This window comes from Macaca fascicularis, chromosome 8 (assembly GCF_037993035.2).
Source record: "Macaca fascicularis isolate 582-1 chromosome 8, T2T-MFA8v1.1".
In the NCBI taxonomy this organism is placed as follows: Eukaryota; Metazoa; Chordata; class Mammalia; order Primates; family Cercopithecidae; genus Macaca; species Macaca fascicularis.
In genome coordinates, this window is record NC_088382.1 from 30,559,502 (window position 1) to 30,576,847 (window position 17,346).

General features: G+C 45.1%; 1 protein-coding gene across 7 annotated transcripts in view; it reads left to right on the forward strand.

Annotated features, from left to right (window-relative positions):
- Positions 1 to 17,346, forward strand: part of PTK2B (protein tyrosine kinase 2 beta) — a 135,159-nt gene that overhangs the window by 57,488 nt on the left and 60,325 nt on the right. For all 7 annotated transcript variants that reach the window (XM_005562900.4, XM_005562903.4, XM_005562902.5 and 4 more), the window contains exon 2: positions 14,591 to 14,831. In XM_005562900.4, coding sequence (XP_005562957.1) covers positions 14,628 to 14,831 — 204 coding nt within the window. In that variant the 5' untranslated portion in view covers positions 14,591 to 14,627. The remainder of the gene's footprint in view (positions 1 to 14,590; positions 14,832 to 17,346) is intronic.

The following is a 17,346-nucleotide window of genomic DNA, read 5'->3' on the forward strand; positions in this document are numbered from 1 at the left end:
AGTATTTTTGAAGTCAGGTAGTGTGATGCCTCCAGCTTTGCTCATTTTGCTCAGAATTGCTTTGGCTATTTGGGGTCTTTTGTGATTCTACATGAACTTTAAGATTGTGTTTTCTATTATATTTCTGTGAAGAATGTCATTGGTCTTTTGATGGGGGTTGCATGGAATTTGTAGAGCGCTTTGGGTAGTATGGTTATTTTAACAATATTAATTCTTCCAATCCATGAACATGGAACATTTTTCATTTTGTGTGTGTGTCCTCTTCTAATTCTTCCCCCCTACCCCCCCACCCAAGATGGAGTCTTGTTCTGTCACCCAGGCTGGAATGCTGTGGTGCCATCTTAGCTCACTGCAACTTCCACCTCCTGGGTTCAAGCAATTCTCCTGTCTCAGCCTCCCGAGTAGTAGGGATTACAGGCGCATGCCACCACGCCTGGATAATTTTTGTATTTTTAGTAGAGATGGGGTGTCACCATGTTGGCCAGGCTGGTCTCAAAATGGCTGGTCTCGAGCTCCTGACCTCGTGATCTGCCCAACTCGACCTCCCAAAGTGCTGGGATTACAGGCGTGAGCCTCCACGCCCAGCCTCTTCTATTTCTTTCATCAGTGTTTTATAGTTTTCATCATAAAGGTCTTTCTTGGTTAAAAACTATCCTGTCTTATTAAATTTATTCCTATTTTATTACGATTTTTGTAGCTATTATAAATGAGATTGTTTAGTTTTGTTTTAGATAAAGTCTTACGCTATTGCCTGGGCTGGAGTACATTGGCACCATCATAGCTCACTGCAGCCTTGACCTCCTGGGCTCAACTGATCCTCCCACCTCAACCTCCTGAGTAGCTGGGGCCACAGGTGCGCATCACCACACCTGGCTAATTTTTTTTTTTTTTTTTTTTTTTTTTTTTTTGAGATGGAGTTTCACTCTTGTTGCCCAGGCTGGAGTGCAATGGTATGATCTCAACTCACCGCGACCTTCGCCTCCCAGGTTCAAGTGATTCTCCTGCCTCTGCCTCCCGAGTAGCTGGGATTACAGGCATGAGCCACCATGCCCAGCTAGTTTTTTGTATTTTTAGTAGAGACGGGATTTCTCACGTTGGTCAGGCTGATCTTAAACTCCGGACCTCAGGTGATCTGCCTGCCTCGGCCTCCCAAAGTGCTGGGATTACAGGTGTGAGCCACCGCGCCTGGCCGAACACCTGGCTAATTTTTAAATGTTTTGTAGAAACAGGGTCTCCCTATTTGTCCAGGCTGGTCTCAAACTCCTGGACTCAAGCAATCCTCCTGCCTCAGCCTCTCAAAATGTTGGGATGACAGGCATGAGCCACTGTGCCAAGCCAAGATTACTTTTTCTGTTTCTTTTTTAGCTAGTTGGTTATAGGTATACAGAAACACTACTGGTTTTTATATGTTGATTTTATACCCTGCAACTTTACCGAATTTGTTTATTAGCTCTAACCATTTTTGGTGGAGTATTTAGGTGTTTATATAAAATCATGTCATCTGCAAAGAGGAACAATTTGACTCCCTCTTTTCCAACTTGAATGCCTTTCATTTCTTTCTCTTGCCTAATTGCACTGATCAGTACTTCCTAGAGAATAGATCTTAAGTGTTTTCAGTACACACACAAGAAAAGGTAACTGTGGAGATGAATATGCTAATTAGCTTGACTGTAATAATCAACTTGCTATACAACTCAAATATATACAATTTCAGTTAAAAATATTTTTATAAAGAATCACCTGAGATGTTATTGAGAAATACAGATGGCTAGGCCCCAACCCCCAAGGTCTCCATGCACTAGGTCAGGTTAAGTCTTAGAGATATTTACACTATATATTCCAGCAATGCCGACATGCAGGTAGACAGGGTGAAGAATGCAGGGACCAAGTGCTGTCTGAGGTTGTTGCTCATCTAACAGCAACGTTTTACCATTAGAATCCAGAGCCCCAGAGGACCTTACTGTGGGGGTGTCTATGGAATGAGGCCTCCTTCTTGGGTAGGTCTGTACTGTGAATTATAACCAGAGTCTTCATCACTGCAGGATGCAGTGAGAAAGAGCCCACACCTGCAGCCCCTTCTGACTCCACTCAAATCACAGTTCTGCTCTCTACTTGCTGTGTGGCCTTTGGGAAGTTACTTTGCTCAGCCTCAGAGACTTCATCCATGAGATGGGGGATAACGGTACCTACCTTTTGGGTTTTTCTTAGAATGCACTGGGCTCATTGTGCATGGAAAGTGCTAGCCCAGGGTTGGGCTGGGGAAGCACTCTGTTACCTCTGCTGTTTCTCAGAAATGAGCCCTTTGGCGGTCATGGAGAGCTGGAGGAATAAGACGTGTGCTCAAGGTCTCAGGGCTGAAGAGGAAATCAAGATTGTGGGGTGGCAAAGAACCTCAAGGCACTGCCAGACACTCTGGGCTCTTGGAGAACTGTTCAGAGTTGGAGATAACTTTCTGTAATCCTAGGCATCTCTTCTCTCGTCATTTCATTGAGATATCTGTCTATCCTATTTAATCCAAGCCTAATTTTGGATAGGATCCAGAAATCTAGGTGAATTTCAGGGACCTATTTGCTTCCTTATCTAGCTTGGTGGGGAGAAGATCAGCCCCTCTGTGTGGGCCACGTGGAGTACAGAAAATAAAACTGTATCACGGCCGGGCACAGTGGCTTACACCTGTAATCCCAGCACTTTGAGAGGCTGAGGTGGGCTGATCACTTGAGGCCAGGAGTTCAAGATCAGCCTGGTCAACATGGTGAAACCCCCTCTCTACTAAAAATACAAAAATTAGCTGCGTATGGGGGCGGGCGCCTGTAATCCCAGCTACTCAGGAGGCTGAGGCATGAGAATCACTTGAACCCAGGAGGAGAGGTTGCAGTGAGCCAAGATCATGTCACTGCACTCTAGCCTGGGCAACAAAGTGAGATTCCATCACACACACACAAAAAAAACTGTGTCTGAGGAGGAGCTAGAGATTGATGCATAGGAGAGAGGTCCAGTTTTTATCCTTGTGCAACAGACTTTACACATTTCTAAAATATATTTAACCAAAATAACAATATTATAACCGATGTAACTTAAGATCTCTAACTGCATGCAGTTCTAAATGTGGACTGTGTTTTTATGTAGTTCTAATCAGTATGTAAATTTCATTCTCTGTCACTTAACATTTTTATATAAATCTTTTCATGCACTACTCATATTTTTATCATAGTTTATCATTATTGCTAGCGCTCAAACTTCCCCCTGAGCATTTTGTTTTGATTCTCATTATTTCACTACTATAAATAGTACAGCTAGGAACATCTTTGTGCAAATGCTTCACACCCCTCGCCTTGGATAGATGCGGTATGTTTCCCAACGTTGGGTAGCAAGATCAACACATGTGAGTTATTTTGTATTTAACTTCCTTGCTTCAGAAAGCCAATTCTGAGTAATTGGCAATTGTACTAGTTCATTTCAAGTCAATGAACATAAGTTTTTCTTTTTTTTCCCTAGGTAACTTGGCTTGTTTAGTAGGTTTATGGTGGTTCCTTAAAGTTGTTTTTATTAGCATTTTCAACTGCTGAGGGCTTTTCCATCTATTTTTAATTTTCTCAAGTCTTTTTCACACACAGGTGGCATCCTGTTTGCTTGAAGGGGCATTAAAATTGCTGTTTTATCCAATTCGCATTAAAATGAAAGCTGAATACGTCTACAGGTGGGGGCTTGGTCATGTTTAATGGTTTTGAGATCTGTTTACATAAAGCAAATGTTTGGTGTATACTAGGTTTGCAGAGAGTGGCAGACTAGGGGGTTGGCAGGTGGAGAAGATTGTTCAAGAGGATGGTTTTGTTGCTTTTAAGGTGGTGAGAGACAGGGGTGCTACATCTGTACAGTTAGACTTGGGTTTATACTTTCTAGTTAAAAAAAAAGTACCTGAGTTTTTTTTTTTTTAATCACCAACTTTTTTTTTCTGTTTATTACATGTATCATAAAACATACCTTAATCAAGTCGTACGTATCCATGACTATATACATATTAACATGTCAAAAGTCTGCATTCGTTTCCATGCATGTATGAGGAATTTGTGTTTGAGCAGAATTCTGGGGGCTACCTCAGAAAAGCAGGTTCATCTGGACTGTACTCTTTGACGCAGAAATAAGCTTGAGGTGTGGAGACCAAGCTCAGAGCAGGGGCGGAGGGAAGGTTGGGGGGCACTTAGTGCTGGGATGTAGGCCGTGGACTGTGTTTGTTGGGGTACAGTGGGAAATCTGAGCTCTGGTCTTATCTCTGCTACTGAAGAAAGGGGACCCCAGGAAAGCTGCTCAGTCAGTCACTTTTCCTCGTCCTCAAAATGGGAGAGCAGCCTGCCTTGGGAGGTATCAGTGAGATAGCAAGGGTGCAAACGCTATGAAGGGAGATTCAGCGAGTGATATGCAAATGTGAAGCTCCTCTTCCTCTGGCTGTTACATTTCTTCTTAACGTTGACTTGGAGGAAGGAGTCAGATCCATCTTTCACTGGGCAGTCCTACAACTGTTCAAAACCAGCAATCCATCCTGCATTCCCATGACTCTCTCTTTGGTTTTAGGGGTCTGCACCAGGTGATAGGGCTTTGTTGAATGCCCTTGCCCTAGCAGACGGCCTGTAGACGGCCTGTCAAACCCCAGGCCCTCAGCTTGCACCGCTGAGGTGGGATCGTGTGTGCAGAGCCCGGAGGGAAATCACCCTCGTTTCTTAGGGGTTTTCTGGTAATCCCAACACTACATTAACTTTTCTTGGCAGCCACATCGTAGTGACTAACAGTGAATTTACAGTTAGCCTAAATCCTATTTTTTAATCCATCGCTGCTAAACCGCTTCTTTCTCATCCTAGACTGGGGAAGACTTTTTTTCTTTTTTTTTTTTTTTAATCTACATGAAGAATGGCTCATTTATCCCACTTCACAAGTTGCATTTTGTTAAACTTGGCATGACTTACCAGCCTGCGAGGATTTCAGGAACTTTTTTTGATCCTATGTTAAAGCCATAATCTCTCCCAATCCTGTGCTCAACTTGATGCTTCTTGTTTAATAACCACAAGCTCCTTCATACCCAATTAAAAGGTGTGAACAGAAGCAATTAAAGTAACAGTCTTCCATCCAGGTTAATGTAGACATTTGATTAGCAGTCTTTAGAAAAAAACCATTTGACCAGCTAGGAATTCACCTGCTATCATCTGACCTCCTTATTAACTTCTCAAGAAAATGGGGAAGAACTCAGACAAACTGAAGCATTGATTTGTCATGGTACCAAATTTCCTTGCTCAGCAGCCAACTTTGTAACCCACCTGGAGAGGGACATGAGATTTGCAGGAGTTGGAGGTTGAGAGGGAAGGAAAAAGCTGAGATCATGATTTGAAGAGGAGAAGTTGTTGGATAACTTAGTCTGGGATTAAAGATGACAAATCTTAAGAGGAGAAGTTGTTGGATAACTTAGTTTGAGATTAAAGATGACAAAGAGTGTGGTTTTGAAAATAACAACTTTCAGAGGACTGGAGAGTAAGAGAAAAGAAGCTCTTGGGAGGAAGGGGTACATGGTAAGATGTTATGCCTCCATGCACCTTGTACATTGTTATCTTGAAGTGCTGGGTGGTGCAACCACTACAGGCAACAAGTGGGACATCAAGGGTCAGAGGTGGCTTGAGACCAGGGACCCTGAGATCTGCCCTCTTTGCCTAGAGTCTGTCACTGTTCAGGCAGTGGTGTGCTGGAACCAACTCTCACAAGCCAATGGCATCCATTTCTCCCCAACTCCCCTTTCAGTACCATCATGCTGGTGGCTTGGAATCAACCACAATGGAAGTATTTACACCAGAGAAATTGGCAAGTGCTACAAATCAAGGCATCCTTCTCTTGGATTGCCAGTGGCCAAAACACACACCAGGCACTTATTCTCGCTGCCCCTGCAGCCTCCCAGCTCACACCTGTGCTGTATCCTTGTGCCATGTTTATATTTTTAAAATGAAAATCTGCTTTTCCATGGATGATATTCAAAAATTTCTTAGCAGATTGCCACCTTCTGGTCTCATTTCCCAATGACCCCTCGCCCACCCTCTTCACCAGCCCTATAGGCAGCATGTCATGGGGTGTCCTGATCTTTCTGGGTCACTTTTTCCTAAGATCCTGAGGCCCAGTAGGCAGGTTCTCTTCTGTGATCCTCTGGTCACATGCTTAGATTTCTATTAGAGACCGTAGCAGGCTGTGGCTGTTTTTGTGTGTTTTGTTCTGTTTTACCTTTTTTCTTTTTACTGGATTATGATCTAATAGATGGGGACCTTCTTCCCTCTTTTGTTTATCTTCATAGCTACAGGTCCGTTATAGCTCCTGAAACATAGGAGGGCAGAGAGAGGAGGGAAGGAAGGAAAGAAGAAAGGAGGGAGGGAGGGAAGGAAAGAAGGAAGACAGGAGGGAAGACAGGAAGACACTCCACCAAAAGGCATTCATGACCTGGCCAATAAGGAGCAAGATGAGTGTGATTTTTGAAGAACTGAGAGAAGAGTGGAGCCCGGAAGTCAAATAGGAGATAAGAAAAATCTGGCTAGCTGCAGGGATCAAAGGCTTTGAGGGGAGAAGAGGTTCCCTTAGCAAGAAAGCATAGGGTAATGCATCCCTGTTGCTCCCCTCCTGCCCTGCAAGACCCCCCAGGTCAGCTGGCCTCTGGGCTGGCAGGAGCTGGCAACAGAGGGACTCCCAGTGGGTAATGGGTGCGGGGGTGGGGAGCTGAAAATGTGGTAAAGTTTTAGCAAATGCTTTTTGAATTACATTCAATTATAGCTGGCAATAATCACAACCTTTCTGGTTCTCTCTTTCACAAGGTAATAGGAGAAAGGCTTGGAGAGGAGGGAGGTGATTTAGCAAATGCTGGACTGGAGGGCCCTGGAGCAGGCAGAATGCTGGCCCTGCGGGAACTGAGGGCTGAGAGGGCTCCAGCTGCGGAGGGGGCGCTGTGAGGAGCCAGCAGGACCCAGCCTTGCCCAGAAACCTAGGACCAGTTCCCTGAGACTGCAAGGTCGTTGCAATTAGTTAAGTGCCTGCACTCAGCAGGCCTTTGGGATAGGAAAGGGCTGTGTTCTCCATCTTGTTGATGTGGAAACAGCAAAGGGAAGTGACTCAGAGGCGGAGTGGAAAGGCGGAGTGTGTCTCGTGACATTCTGACTACTACTAGATCCAAAGGGCTGTGCTTGACTGTCTCCTGGGAGGCTTCCTTCCATGGACAGGCGCCTGTGGTGCTCTGAGGACAGGCAATGGGGCTGTGCAGGAGCAGAGGAAAGGGAAGTGTGATCTGTGGAGGTGGGGCAGGTGCATGGAGGGAGGCGGGGCTCGGTGAAAAGGCAGCCTTGGTGCACCGAGCACTGGAGGTAGAAGGGGCTGCCACAGCCACCTGATCCTGCACTTAGGAGGTCAGTTTAGACTTTTTTAAAGTAAGGTTTAAAGGCCAGGCATGGTGGCTCATACCTGTAATCCCAGCACTTTGGGAGGTTGAGGAGGAAGGATCACTTGAGGCCAGGAGTTCAAGACCAGCCTAGGCAACACAGAGAAACCCTATCTCTATCCAAAATAAAAATAAAAAATTGAACTAGGCATGGTGGCAGGTACCTGTAGTCCCAGCTACTTGGGAGGCCGAGGCAGGAGGATCACCTGAGTCCAGGAGTTTGAGGCTGTAGTGAGCTATGATCACATCCCTGCACTCCAGCCTGAACAACAGAGCAAGCCCCTATCTCTAAAAAATAATAATAATTAAAATTAAATTTCAAAATTAAAAGGTGGGTCTTAGTATTATATTTCCAATTCTTTCTTCTGCCAAGTCACAGACACTTAAAAAATGAATGTGCCAAGGAGTTTACAGAAGTAACCTCTGATCCTCCAGAAAATTCTGCAGGATAAGTAATAGTAACCTCATGCCCCAGTGAAGGAAACTGAGGCCTGCAGAGATTGTCTTGTCCAAATCACACAACAGGTCCATGGCAGAGACTTAAGGCTGCCATGTTGCCACACTCGAGTAATGGCCCAGTTGTGTGGTTTGCCAGCCCCGAAGAAAGTGGTTTAAATCCAGGTTTGAATGAGTTAGATGTATGCGCCTTCTCCCTGAGATCATACACCCTTTCTGACTAATGGTCCCCTTTCCACACTCTCTCAAATCAGGAATATAACTGTTTTTTTTCCTTCTTGAGGTGGAGTTTCACTCTTTTCCCCCAGGCTGGAGTACAACGGTGCAGTCTCGGCTCACTGCAACCTCCATCTCCTGGGTTCAAGGGATTCTTTTGTCTCAGCCTCCCAAGTAGCTGGGATTACAGGCACGCGTCACCACACGCAGCTAATTTTTGTACTTTTAGGAGAGATGGGGTTTCACCATGTCGGTCAGACTGGTCTTGAACTCCTGACTTCAAGTGATCTGCCTGCCTCAGCCTCCCACAGTGCTAGGATTACAGTCATGAGCCACCACACCTGGCCAGGAACAGAACTTTCAGTCCTCAAGACCATGCATTTTACATTTGGGACTCCCAGCATCCCCTTTGGTGTCTGCCTCCCCAAGAGGCTAAGCTATTTATTGAACACAACGTGTGTAACATTACCCTACGATGTCTTCAAGGGCCAGAGTTAAGTTTTCCTGTGATATTTATTCCTGTAACCCTAGCATCTCCCCTGTGCCAGAAGCACAGTCCCAGGTACAGTTACAGCCTGGTGCATCTGGAAGGGACTGAAATGCTGCTTCAGTTCCCCCTCCTGCAGGCAGGTCAATGTCTTGCCATTCAGGAAGAGCATAATTTATTTTCTTCCTGAAGATCTTAAGAACTCAGAGACTGTCCATCCTCCTATAGTACCCTTTGCAGATTTTGGCCAAGAAGTTCTTACAGCCAATCAGAACTTTTCCTGTTTTAATTTGAGCCCATTTCCTTGTGTTTGTTATTCTTTGGCTTTGACTGTGGCAGATTTGGGGGCCAGGAGGCAAACCGAAGCCCAGAATGGCTCAGAGCCAGGGTTTTCACTAGTGCCATGGGATGTAGTCTCCTCTGACTCTGCTCTGAGGGTCTGGGGCAGACCAGGAAGCAGGGAGGATGGAATGCCAGGGCTTGGAGAGCCAGGAAGGAGGTCTGGAGAAAGGCACAGTTTTTGGCTCATGAGTTAAACATCAGAGGATTTTGTGATCATTAAAGGCCAGAGATACGCTATTGACGAGTAGTTCAAATAATCAGACAATATTTAGAGGCGTGAACAAGTTCTGTCATCAAGAAGAGGAGGTGGAGTCAGCAGATTGTTGTCATCTCTTCCTAACTCAGCATTCAGCAGTGATGTGCGTTGGTACCTGAAGGTCAGTCACAGTGGGAATTTTTACACTACAGAAATTGGCAAGGTCTGCAAAGTAGAGCTTTTTTTTTTTTTTTTTTTTTTTTTTCCTGGAGCACTACTGACAGGAGGAGCAAGATACAGGGAATACAGGTCATCAGACAAGATTTTGGAAAGTGAAAATAGTCATGATGATAGAGCCTTTCACTGGTGTCCCGCTTTATTGTTTACGATGAACTCTCACTTCTGTTTTCTCACTTCATCCTCACCACCCTTCTATGAGGAAAACCGGGTAGGCAGCATTACCCTACTTTATAGGGGAGGAAAATGAGGCCAGAAGAGGTAAAGTTACTTGCACAAGATTTTAGAGCCAGTCAGAAAATGAGCTGGGAGCAGAACACAGGCAGGGTGAGCATGAGGGAAGATGGCATGGAATTGAGAGCTATGTTCTCCCAAGACCCTGAAGAGGGGTGGCGGATGCCTTCCTTTCATGGAACCGTTCATTTGCTTTGCTTCAAATAGTTCTGAGTGTTCATTACAGATCTGTGTCTACAGATCAGAGTTTTGTGTGCACTTGGGGAAGTTGCCATGTGTCAATAGAGACATGGGCACCACCTACCTGGGCCTGAGGCTTTTGATCAAACCTATGTTCTAGTGTTGAGTCCATCCAGGACCTCTCAAGACAAAGTCCTGGCACAAGAAGGGTGATTATCTCTAAGCCAGGAGGGGTTCAGGATTCTTCACTGACCAGGGATATTCGATGCTAATTGTCACTTTTATCTTTCATGGAGTTTGTGCTGCCTTTAGGGGATTCCACCTTCCTCCAGGGCAGCTGAGGAAGTGGGACAAATTGGAATTCAAACCTGTTTTTGGGATCTAAGTTTGCTACTTAGCAGGCATGAATCCTTGACCAAATTGGCTTAGACCTTTTTGAGTGTGTTACCATCTGTAAAATGATCATCTTCACTTCTGCCCACCTCCCAGGATTGTTGCACAAAGCACTTGTGTTTCTTTATAGGTTTTTAAATTGCAATTACTTTTGGAATGAGCATCCACATCAGAAGTTTCTGCTGCAAAGGGCTAAAGGGAGAACTGAGGAACTTGCATCAGGCTGAAGGTAGAGGTAGATTCTGGGTGACAGAAATGACTTTGCTGAAATATTTCTCCTTGAGCTATGTTGGTGACTGCAGTTGGTGGCTCTTGAACCAGGGGCCAAGGGAGTCTGATGAAGATAAGACACCAGGGTCCTCCAAGCACACTGATAATGGTGTCTGGGTGGGCTGCACTGTGTCTGATGTACGGTGTGAATCTTTCTCTTTGGTTGAGACTGATATGGGAGTTGGCTCCTGAGTGGGCTAGACCCTGCCCAGCCAGGCTGGGGGATGGAAGGACAACTACCAGGCTGTGGTTTCTCATTGCTACATTTTTTTCTTAATAGACTTTCTTTTTAGAGAAGTTTTTGGTTTACAGCAAAATTGAGCCGAAAGTGCAGAGAGTTCCCACATGCACCCTGCCCTGACACAGGCACCGCTTCCCCTACTATCAACATCCCACACCCCCCAGAGTGGAGCATTTGTCACAGTCCATGAACCTGTGTGGACACATCATGATCACCAAAGATGTCCAGGGTCCTCAGGGCCATAGGCTCACTAGATACAGTAGATCCTGAAGCTGGGACCTGCTGCATGTGTGGTGCCTCCATAGCTGCATGTGCAGTCACCTGTCACTTAAGGATGAGGATACATTCTCAGAAATGCATCATTAGGCAGTTGTGTGAATATCAGAGTACTTACAGAAACCTAGATGCTACAGCCTACTACACACCTGGACTATATAGTATCACCTATTGCTCCTACAGACCTGTACAGCAGATTACTGTACCGAATACTGCAGGTAACTGTAACACAATGGAGGGTATAAATACCCCAGATCCCTCACTCTCTGGGTGGGGTACATTCTGTCCTGGCTCCTAGAGTTCCCAGCAGGGTTAAATGGCAGTTAACCAAGTGATCACTTACTTGATCACTCTTTTTGACTGTTTTCCCTTCCCTATCATCATTTCTCTGGTTTACTTACGCAAACCTAGATGGTACGGCCTAGACTATATGGTATAGTGCATGGCTCCTACAACCCTGTGCAGCAAGTTACTGTACTGAATGCTGTAGGCAATTGTAACACAATGGTAGGTATTTATGTATCTAAACATAGAAAAGGTACAGTAAAAATACAGTGTAAAAGATAAAAAATGGTTCACCTGTCTAGGGTACTTACAATGAATGGAGCTTGCAGAATTGAAAGTTGCTCTTGGAATCTGCGAGTGAGTGTGAGTGAATGTGAAGGCCCAGGACGTTGCTATACACTACCATAGACTTTATAAACATGGTGTACTTAGGCTACACTAAATTTATTTTTTTAAATTGTATTTCTTCAGTAATAGAATAACCTTAGCTTACTGTAATGTTTTTACTTTATAAACTTTTTTTAAAGCTTGTTGGCTCTTTTGTAAAAATACTTAGCTTAAAACACATGTGCATTGTACAACTGTACAGAAATATTTTCTTTCTTTATATCTTTATTCTATAAGCTTTCCATTTCTAAAGTTTTAAATTTTTTATTTTTTTACTTTTTAAACTTTTTTGTTAAAAATGAAGACACAAGCGCACACATTAACATAACCCTACACAAGATCAGGACCATCAATATCACTGTCTTCCACCTCTGCATCTCGTCTCACTGGAAGCTCTTCAGGGGCAGTAACAGGCATGGAGCTGTCATTGCCTGTGAGAGTAATGTCTTCTTCTGGATACCTCCTGAAGGACCTGGCTGAGGCTGTTTTACAGTTAACTTTTTCTTATAAGTAGAAGGAGTAGACTCTAAAATAATGATAAAAAGTATAGTAGAGTAAGTACATAAACCAGTCACATAATCTTTATTACCATTATCAAGTATTATGTACCACCCATAATTGTGTGTGCTAGACTTCTCTATTCCTGGCAGTGTGGTGGGTTTGTTTATGCCAGCGTCACCATAAACACATGAGTCATGCATTGCGCTGTGACCTTACCACAGTTATGATGTCACTAGATGAGAGAAATTTTTCAGCTCCGTTCCACTCTTCGGGGACCACCATCATATATGCGGTCCACCATTGCCTGAAACATTATTAGATATGCCATATTGTGCTATGTGAGTGTATTTGCCTGTTGTCTCTCTGACTAGAGTGTGTGCTCTTTAGGGAAAGACCTGCTTCTCTCATCTTCATACCCTGTAACGGGGCTGGCACTGTTCCCTCCTGTGTCCCCTGCGCCCTGCCATTTCAGTACAATCCTCTCTTCTACCTGCCTGCCACCAGCTCTGCACCTCTGTGCCTGAGGACTTTCTCAGCTCTCCCTTGTGCAGAACTGACTGGATGTGCTAGAACAATGACTGTAAGAGTGGTGTATAAATACCCCAGATCCCTCCCTCTCTGGGTGGGGTACATTCTGTCCTGGCTCCTAGAGTTCCCAGCAGGATTAAACTGTGGTTGTCCAAGTGATAACTCACTTGATCACTCTTTTTAGCTGTTTTCCCCTCCCTGTCATTTCTCTGATGTTTCCTGGGGTTACCTCTCAAACGACTTCCCCCTGGATTCCTTGTTGAAGGTCAGGGGATCTGGGATACATCTTCACTACATAACAGAGTATTGGCATGCAGGACATGTCCAGCAGATGTTTGTTGGAAAATGGTATGGATACCTCTAGAATAGACAGTTACTTCTAGAACATACATATCTTTTAGATAAGAATATGTATATATATATCTTAAAGCAGATTGCATATTCTTCTCTCCATAGGTCTCATGCCATGTTTTGCTGCCCTTGTGGACTCTGAGCTTGGTGCTGCGTGTTGTCTGCCTGCCCCTGACCTGAAGGACATGCCCAGCTCCTTCTCTCATCTTTGCCTTTCTTTTGCATCTTCATAATACACATTCACTTTTTAAAAAAGGAATGGCTTTTTGAAGCTAATGGCCATCTAAATCTTTCTTTTCTATTGTCCAGCACAGTGTGAATAAATAAATATAGGCTATGATTCCACTTTTCAAATATATGACTCCACATTGGTGTTTTAACATTGCCAACTCCATCATTTTACCCCCAACTCCTGGTCAAGGAATTTCCCTCCCTCTAAAATCACAGTCTCTTCTTAGAAAGGAGATATTTTTCTTTAAGAAGGGGTTTCAGGATAAGAGCTAAGCTCACTGTAGAACAGTGGTTTCCAACCCAGGCCAAACGTTAGAAAAATCCTAGGGAATGAGTATGTCAATGCTCAGCCCAGACCAGTTTGACAGCAGTCTCTGAGGATAGGGCTTGGTTTAGGGTTCTGAAAGCATCCCAAGTGATGATGTGGAGCCAAGGCTGATGCCATCCATCTAGAACCCATCCACTTCTTCCTTTGGGCATTCCCTGCTTTAGATCAGTGGGAGATAAACCCTACTCTACTGAGTCGTGTTGGATCCAGAGGCCGGGACCAATGTTGCTGAGATTCAAGGTGAACTGCAGATTCCTAGGATTCTTATCGTCTACATCTGTGTCAACCCAGGCTGTCAGCAGAACTGGGCTGGGTTTTCTAGGGTCCCAGCTCAGCTCCCTCCCACGTGCAGAATGCTCTTCCCTGTGGGGCTGCTGGGCAGAGCACTGTTCCTCTTGAATCCTCCTGCGTGTGATGAGTGATGTCTATGTGATGAGCTCCTGTCGGACGGAGGCCTTCCCACCCTGAAAGTTTTTGCTGGCAGCTGAGGATGGGGACAGACAGCATCAGTTGACAGCCTGGCCCTCCATCTGGGCCCTTTCCTGCCTTCTCCATTCCTGTTCCCTTGGGGCCACTTGTTCTCCAGTTCTCTTCTCAGATTTTCCCTCTGGTCCCTGTTCCTCTCCTGCTATTTTCTACTGTCTCGCTCTTTGCTTTTTCTGTTCAGCTGTGCCTTGGAACCAAGCTGTGACCGCCTCCTCTCACAGCTGCCTTTGCTAAGGGTGGGCCCCTTGCCTGGGTGCCAGGATGGAGGGAGGAATGGGTCGGAGAGAGGGGCTTCCAGGAGACAGAGCTCATACCCCTGGGAGCCCCAAGTCTGGATTTCATACCTGCAGCTTTCCCAGTCAAGAGAGCCAGGTGCCTTGCAGGGGAGTTTTGGGAATGGGAGAATATATAGCATTTGTGTCTGTCTTGGAGCTTGGTGGGTGCTGTCCCTGGGGCATGAGGTGTGTGGGCCTGTGTGGGGCTCTTTCAGGGCTGACCCTCTGCTGTCTCTGCAGGACTGCGATGTGCTGGTCTTAGCTGCTGTTTGAGAGGATGTCTGGGGTGTCCGAGCCCCTGAGCCGAGTAAAGGTGGGCACATTACGCCGGCCTGAAGGCCCCGCAGAGCCCATGGTGGTGGTACCAGTAGATGTGGAAAAGGAAGACGTGCGTATCCTGAAGGTCTGCTTCTATAGCAACAGCTTCAATCCTGGGAAGAACTTCAAACTGGTCAAATGCACTGTCCAGACGGAGATCCGGGTAAGTGTGAAGGCATCTGCTCTGTCCATCTGTCTGTCCCTCTGTCTTCTTCCTGGGCAGCCTTGCAGCTCTCCCTGGGTGGAACAGGTGAGGTGGCATCAGAGACATGTGCTCAGCCTGCATCACCAGGCCTTCTCTCCAGGTGTGCGCATACTACTTCTCTAGGAGCCTGGGAAACACATGTTGTACACTTTGCTTGAACCCCAGATCATTTGTTTGGCCTCTGATTCAATTCATTTCAACTTATTAAGTATTTATGATACTTGAAGCTCTGCAAGGGACTTAAAATCTCCTATCCTCAAAGAGTTCACACTCTGATGAAATAGGAATTAGAGATACACAAGTGATTGCATTAAAAATAGAACAAAACTGGTATGACTTGTGTGCTGTGCATGTAGAGGAAGGCGCTGGTGGGGCACTTAGAGGATGATAATGAAGTAGAGGTGCTTTGGGCCAGGTGGAGGGTTAACAAGCCCTACCTGGCAACACATCCTTTTGCTCACTTCTACCCAGAATCACAACATCTGTTTTGCAGGTCCAGGTATCCACCTTCATCAGGGCACCTGGACACCAGTATGCCAGTTCACCTTAACCAAATGTATATGAGATTGTCATCATAAGCAGAGTTCCAACATGCTGAACTAATTTCAGTCACCTACATTTATTGAACAATTGCTATGTGGAGCCTGGGCCAATCCCTCTATACACATTATTCCATTAAATCTTCCCAGCATTCCCATGAGTAGATACACTGAGGACATACCTTTCCGCTGCCCAGAGCACCCCTTTCTGATGATGGGAGGGAAAGCCAGATTGGTTCTGGGAAGGTTGCTTAGTGGGTAATTTGAACAATGGAAGCAGGAACTTTTGGGAAAGCTAATCAGGTCTGAGGACATGGGATGAGCCAACTCCAGCTCATAGCCAACCCTTCCCATGTCCTGAAAGCCAGTGTCCCTAAACTCCATGAATGTTTCCTTTGGTTAGTGCTGCTGCGCCCTGGCCACATCATCCTGGCTGCCTTCCGTCTGCTATAGCACACGCTGTGCTTCCACATACCAGAGCACAGTGTAATTGATTACGTCACTGTCATGGCCAGTTATCACCATTGATTACGGTTTGATTGGCTCTCTCTGTTTCCTGTAACTGATTCGATTAGGGCCTTGTTTGCTCATCTTATGGTTTCTGATATAGAGGCACAATTGTGTCCTGAGAGTAAGCCCTGGTCATCTTCCTCCAGGAGGATGTTTTCCTATCTCTTTATCCACTTCGTGAGTCTTCCTTTGGGTATATCATTTTTGCAAAGAGCTGATGCCATCCACTGTGAATTTTACTAGTTTAATTTTCAGAAGTTAACCTGATTTCCAAGTTTAGGGAGGAGCACCTCATTGTTATTTTGTGCTGAAAAACAGAGAGCAGCTGGTTAGTTCAGATTAGGACAGGTTCCATGGAGTCAGCAGTGAAAAGGTCCTGAAAAAGAGGTAGGATTTAAAGCAGTGACACTGGGGACAGGAAGAGACTTTCCAAGAGGATAGAACAGCATGTCAAAAGGCAGGGAGGCCTCTGAACAGTAAGTAGTTCAGTTTGACTGGAGTATGGATTATATTTAGAAAAGTATCTAAAGTCAAGATCAAAAAGGAAAGTTGACAGCAGAGAATGAAGGGCCTAGAATATCAGGCAGAGAAATCTGGAAATGGACAGGCATTAGGGAAGAACACATATTTTTAAGCAGGGGCAAGATGTTCCTGGAGTTGTATGATATACCCTGCTGGGTGTTTAACGGATGAAAGTACACAATGGGCCTATGGAGAAGGCAGTGAGACCCAGGCTTAAGAAGAATGGCTTGAGGCATTATCTGGGGTTGGTGGGGAACAGAGGTGGAGAACAGAAGTGACTGACTTCTAGGAATATGTCCAAGCCTTCTGATTTTTCCTGCTTCCAGTGTCTCCTGCAGGCAAAATGTCACCTGCTTATTGCAAACAGCTGAGGCTTTAAAGCCATACCTAGACTTCTAGCCAAGTTCTGCTCCATGCTTACTGGTTGTGTGGCCTGGGACCTAATGATTAACTGATCTAGGCTTCAGTCTCCTCACCCGGGGATCATGCTGTAAAGACTGGAGATGATGGAGGAGAAGCACAAAGCACATAGCAGTGTCCATAACTGGAGGCTATTGATTGTGTGGGTATTAGGTTATTACCCAGCTGAGGAATCTCCAAAGGCCTCTAATTGCCCAGAGAAGAAAGTGCAAATTGTCTTCCTTTGGTGTCTATCCAGGTATCTGTCTTATGTTCAAATAAAGAAATAATATGATCAAATTTGTGTTTTAAAACAGCAACATGGTGTTCTGCAAGATGTTAAGAAGTGTGCCCTCAGGAAGTGAATGTGTGGTCAAAAAGATTGGGAAATGTTTGGTTAAACAATTCTGAACAGATTCTTTTGCAGTAAGACTTCTCAGAACCTTAAATAGGCTGATATACCTGATAAATCACTAAGAACGGCCACAGAGGTGATATTTTCT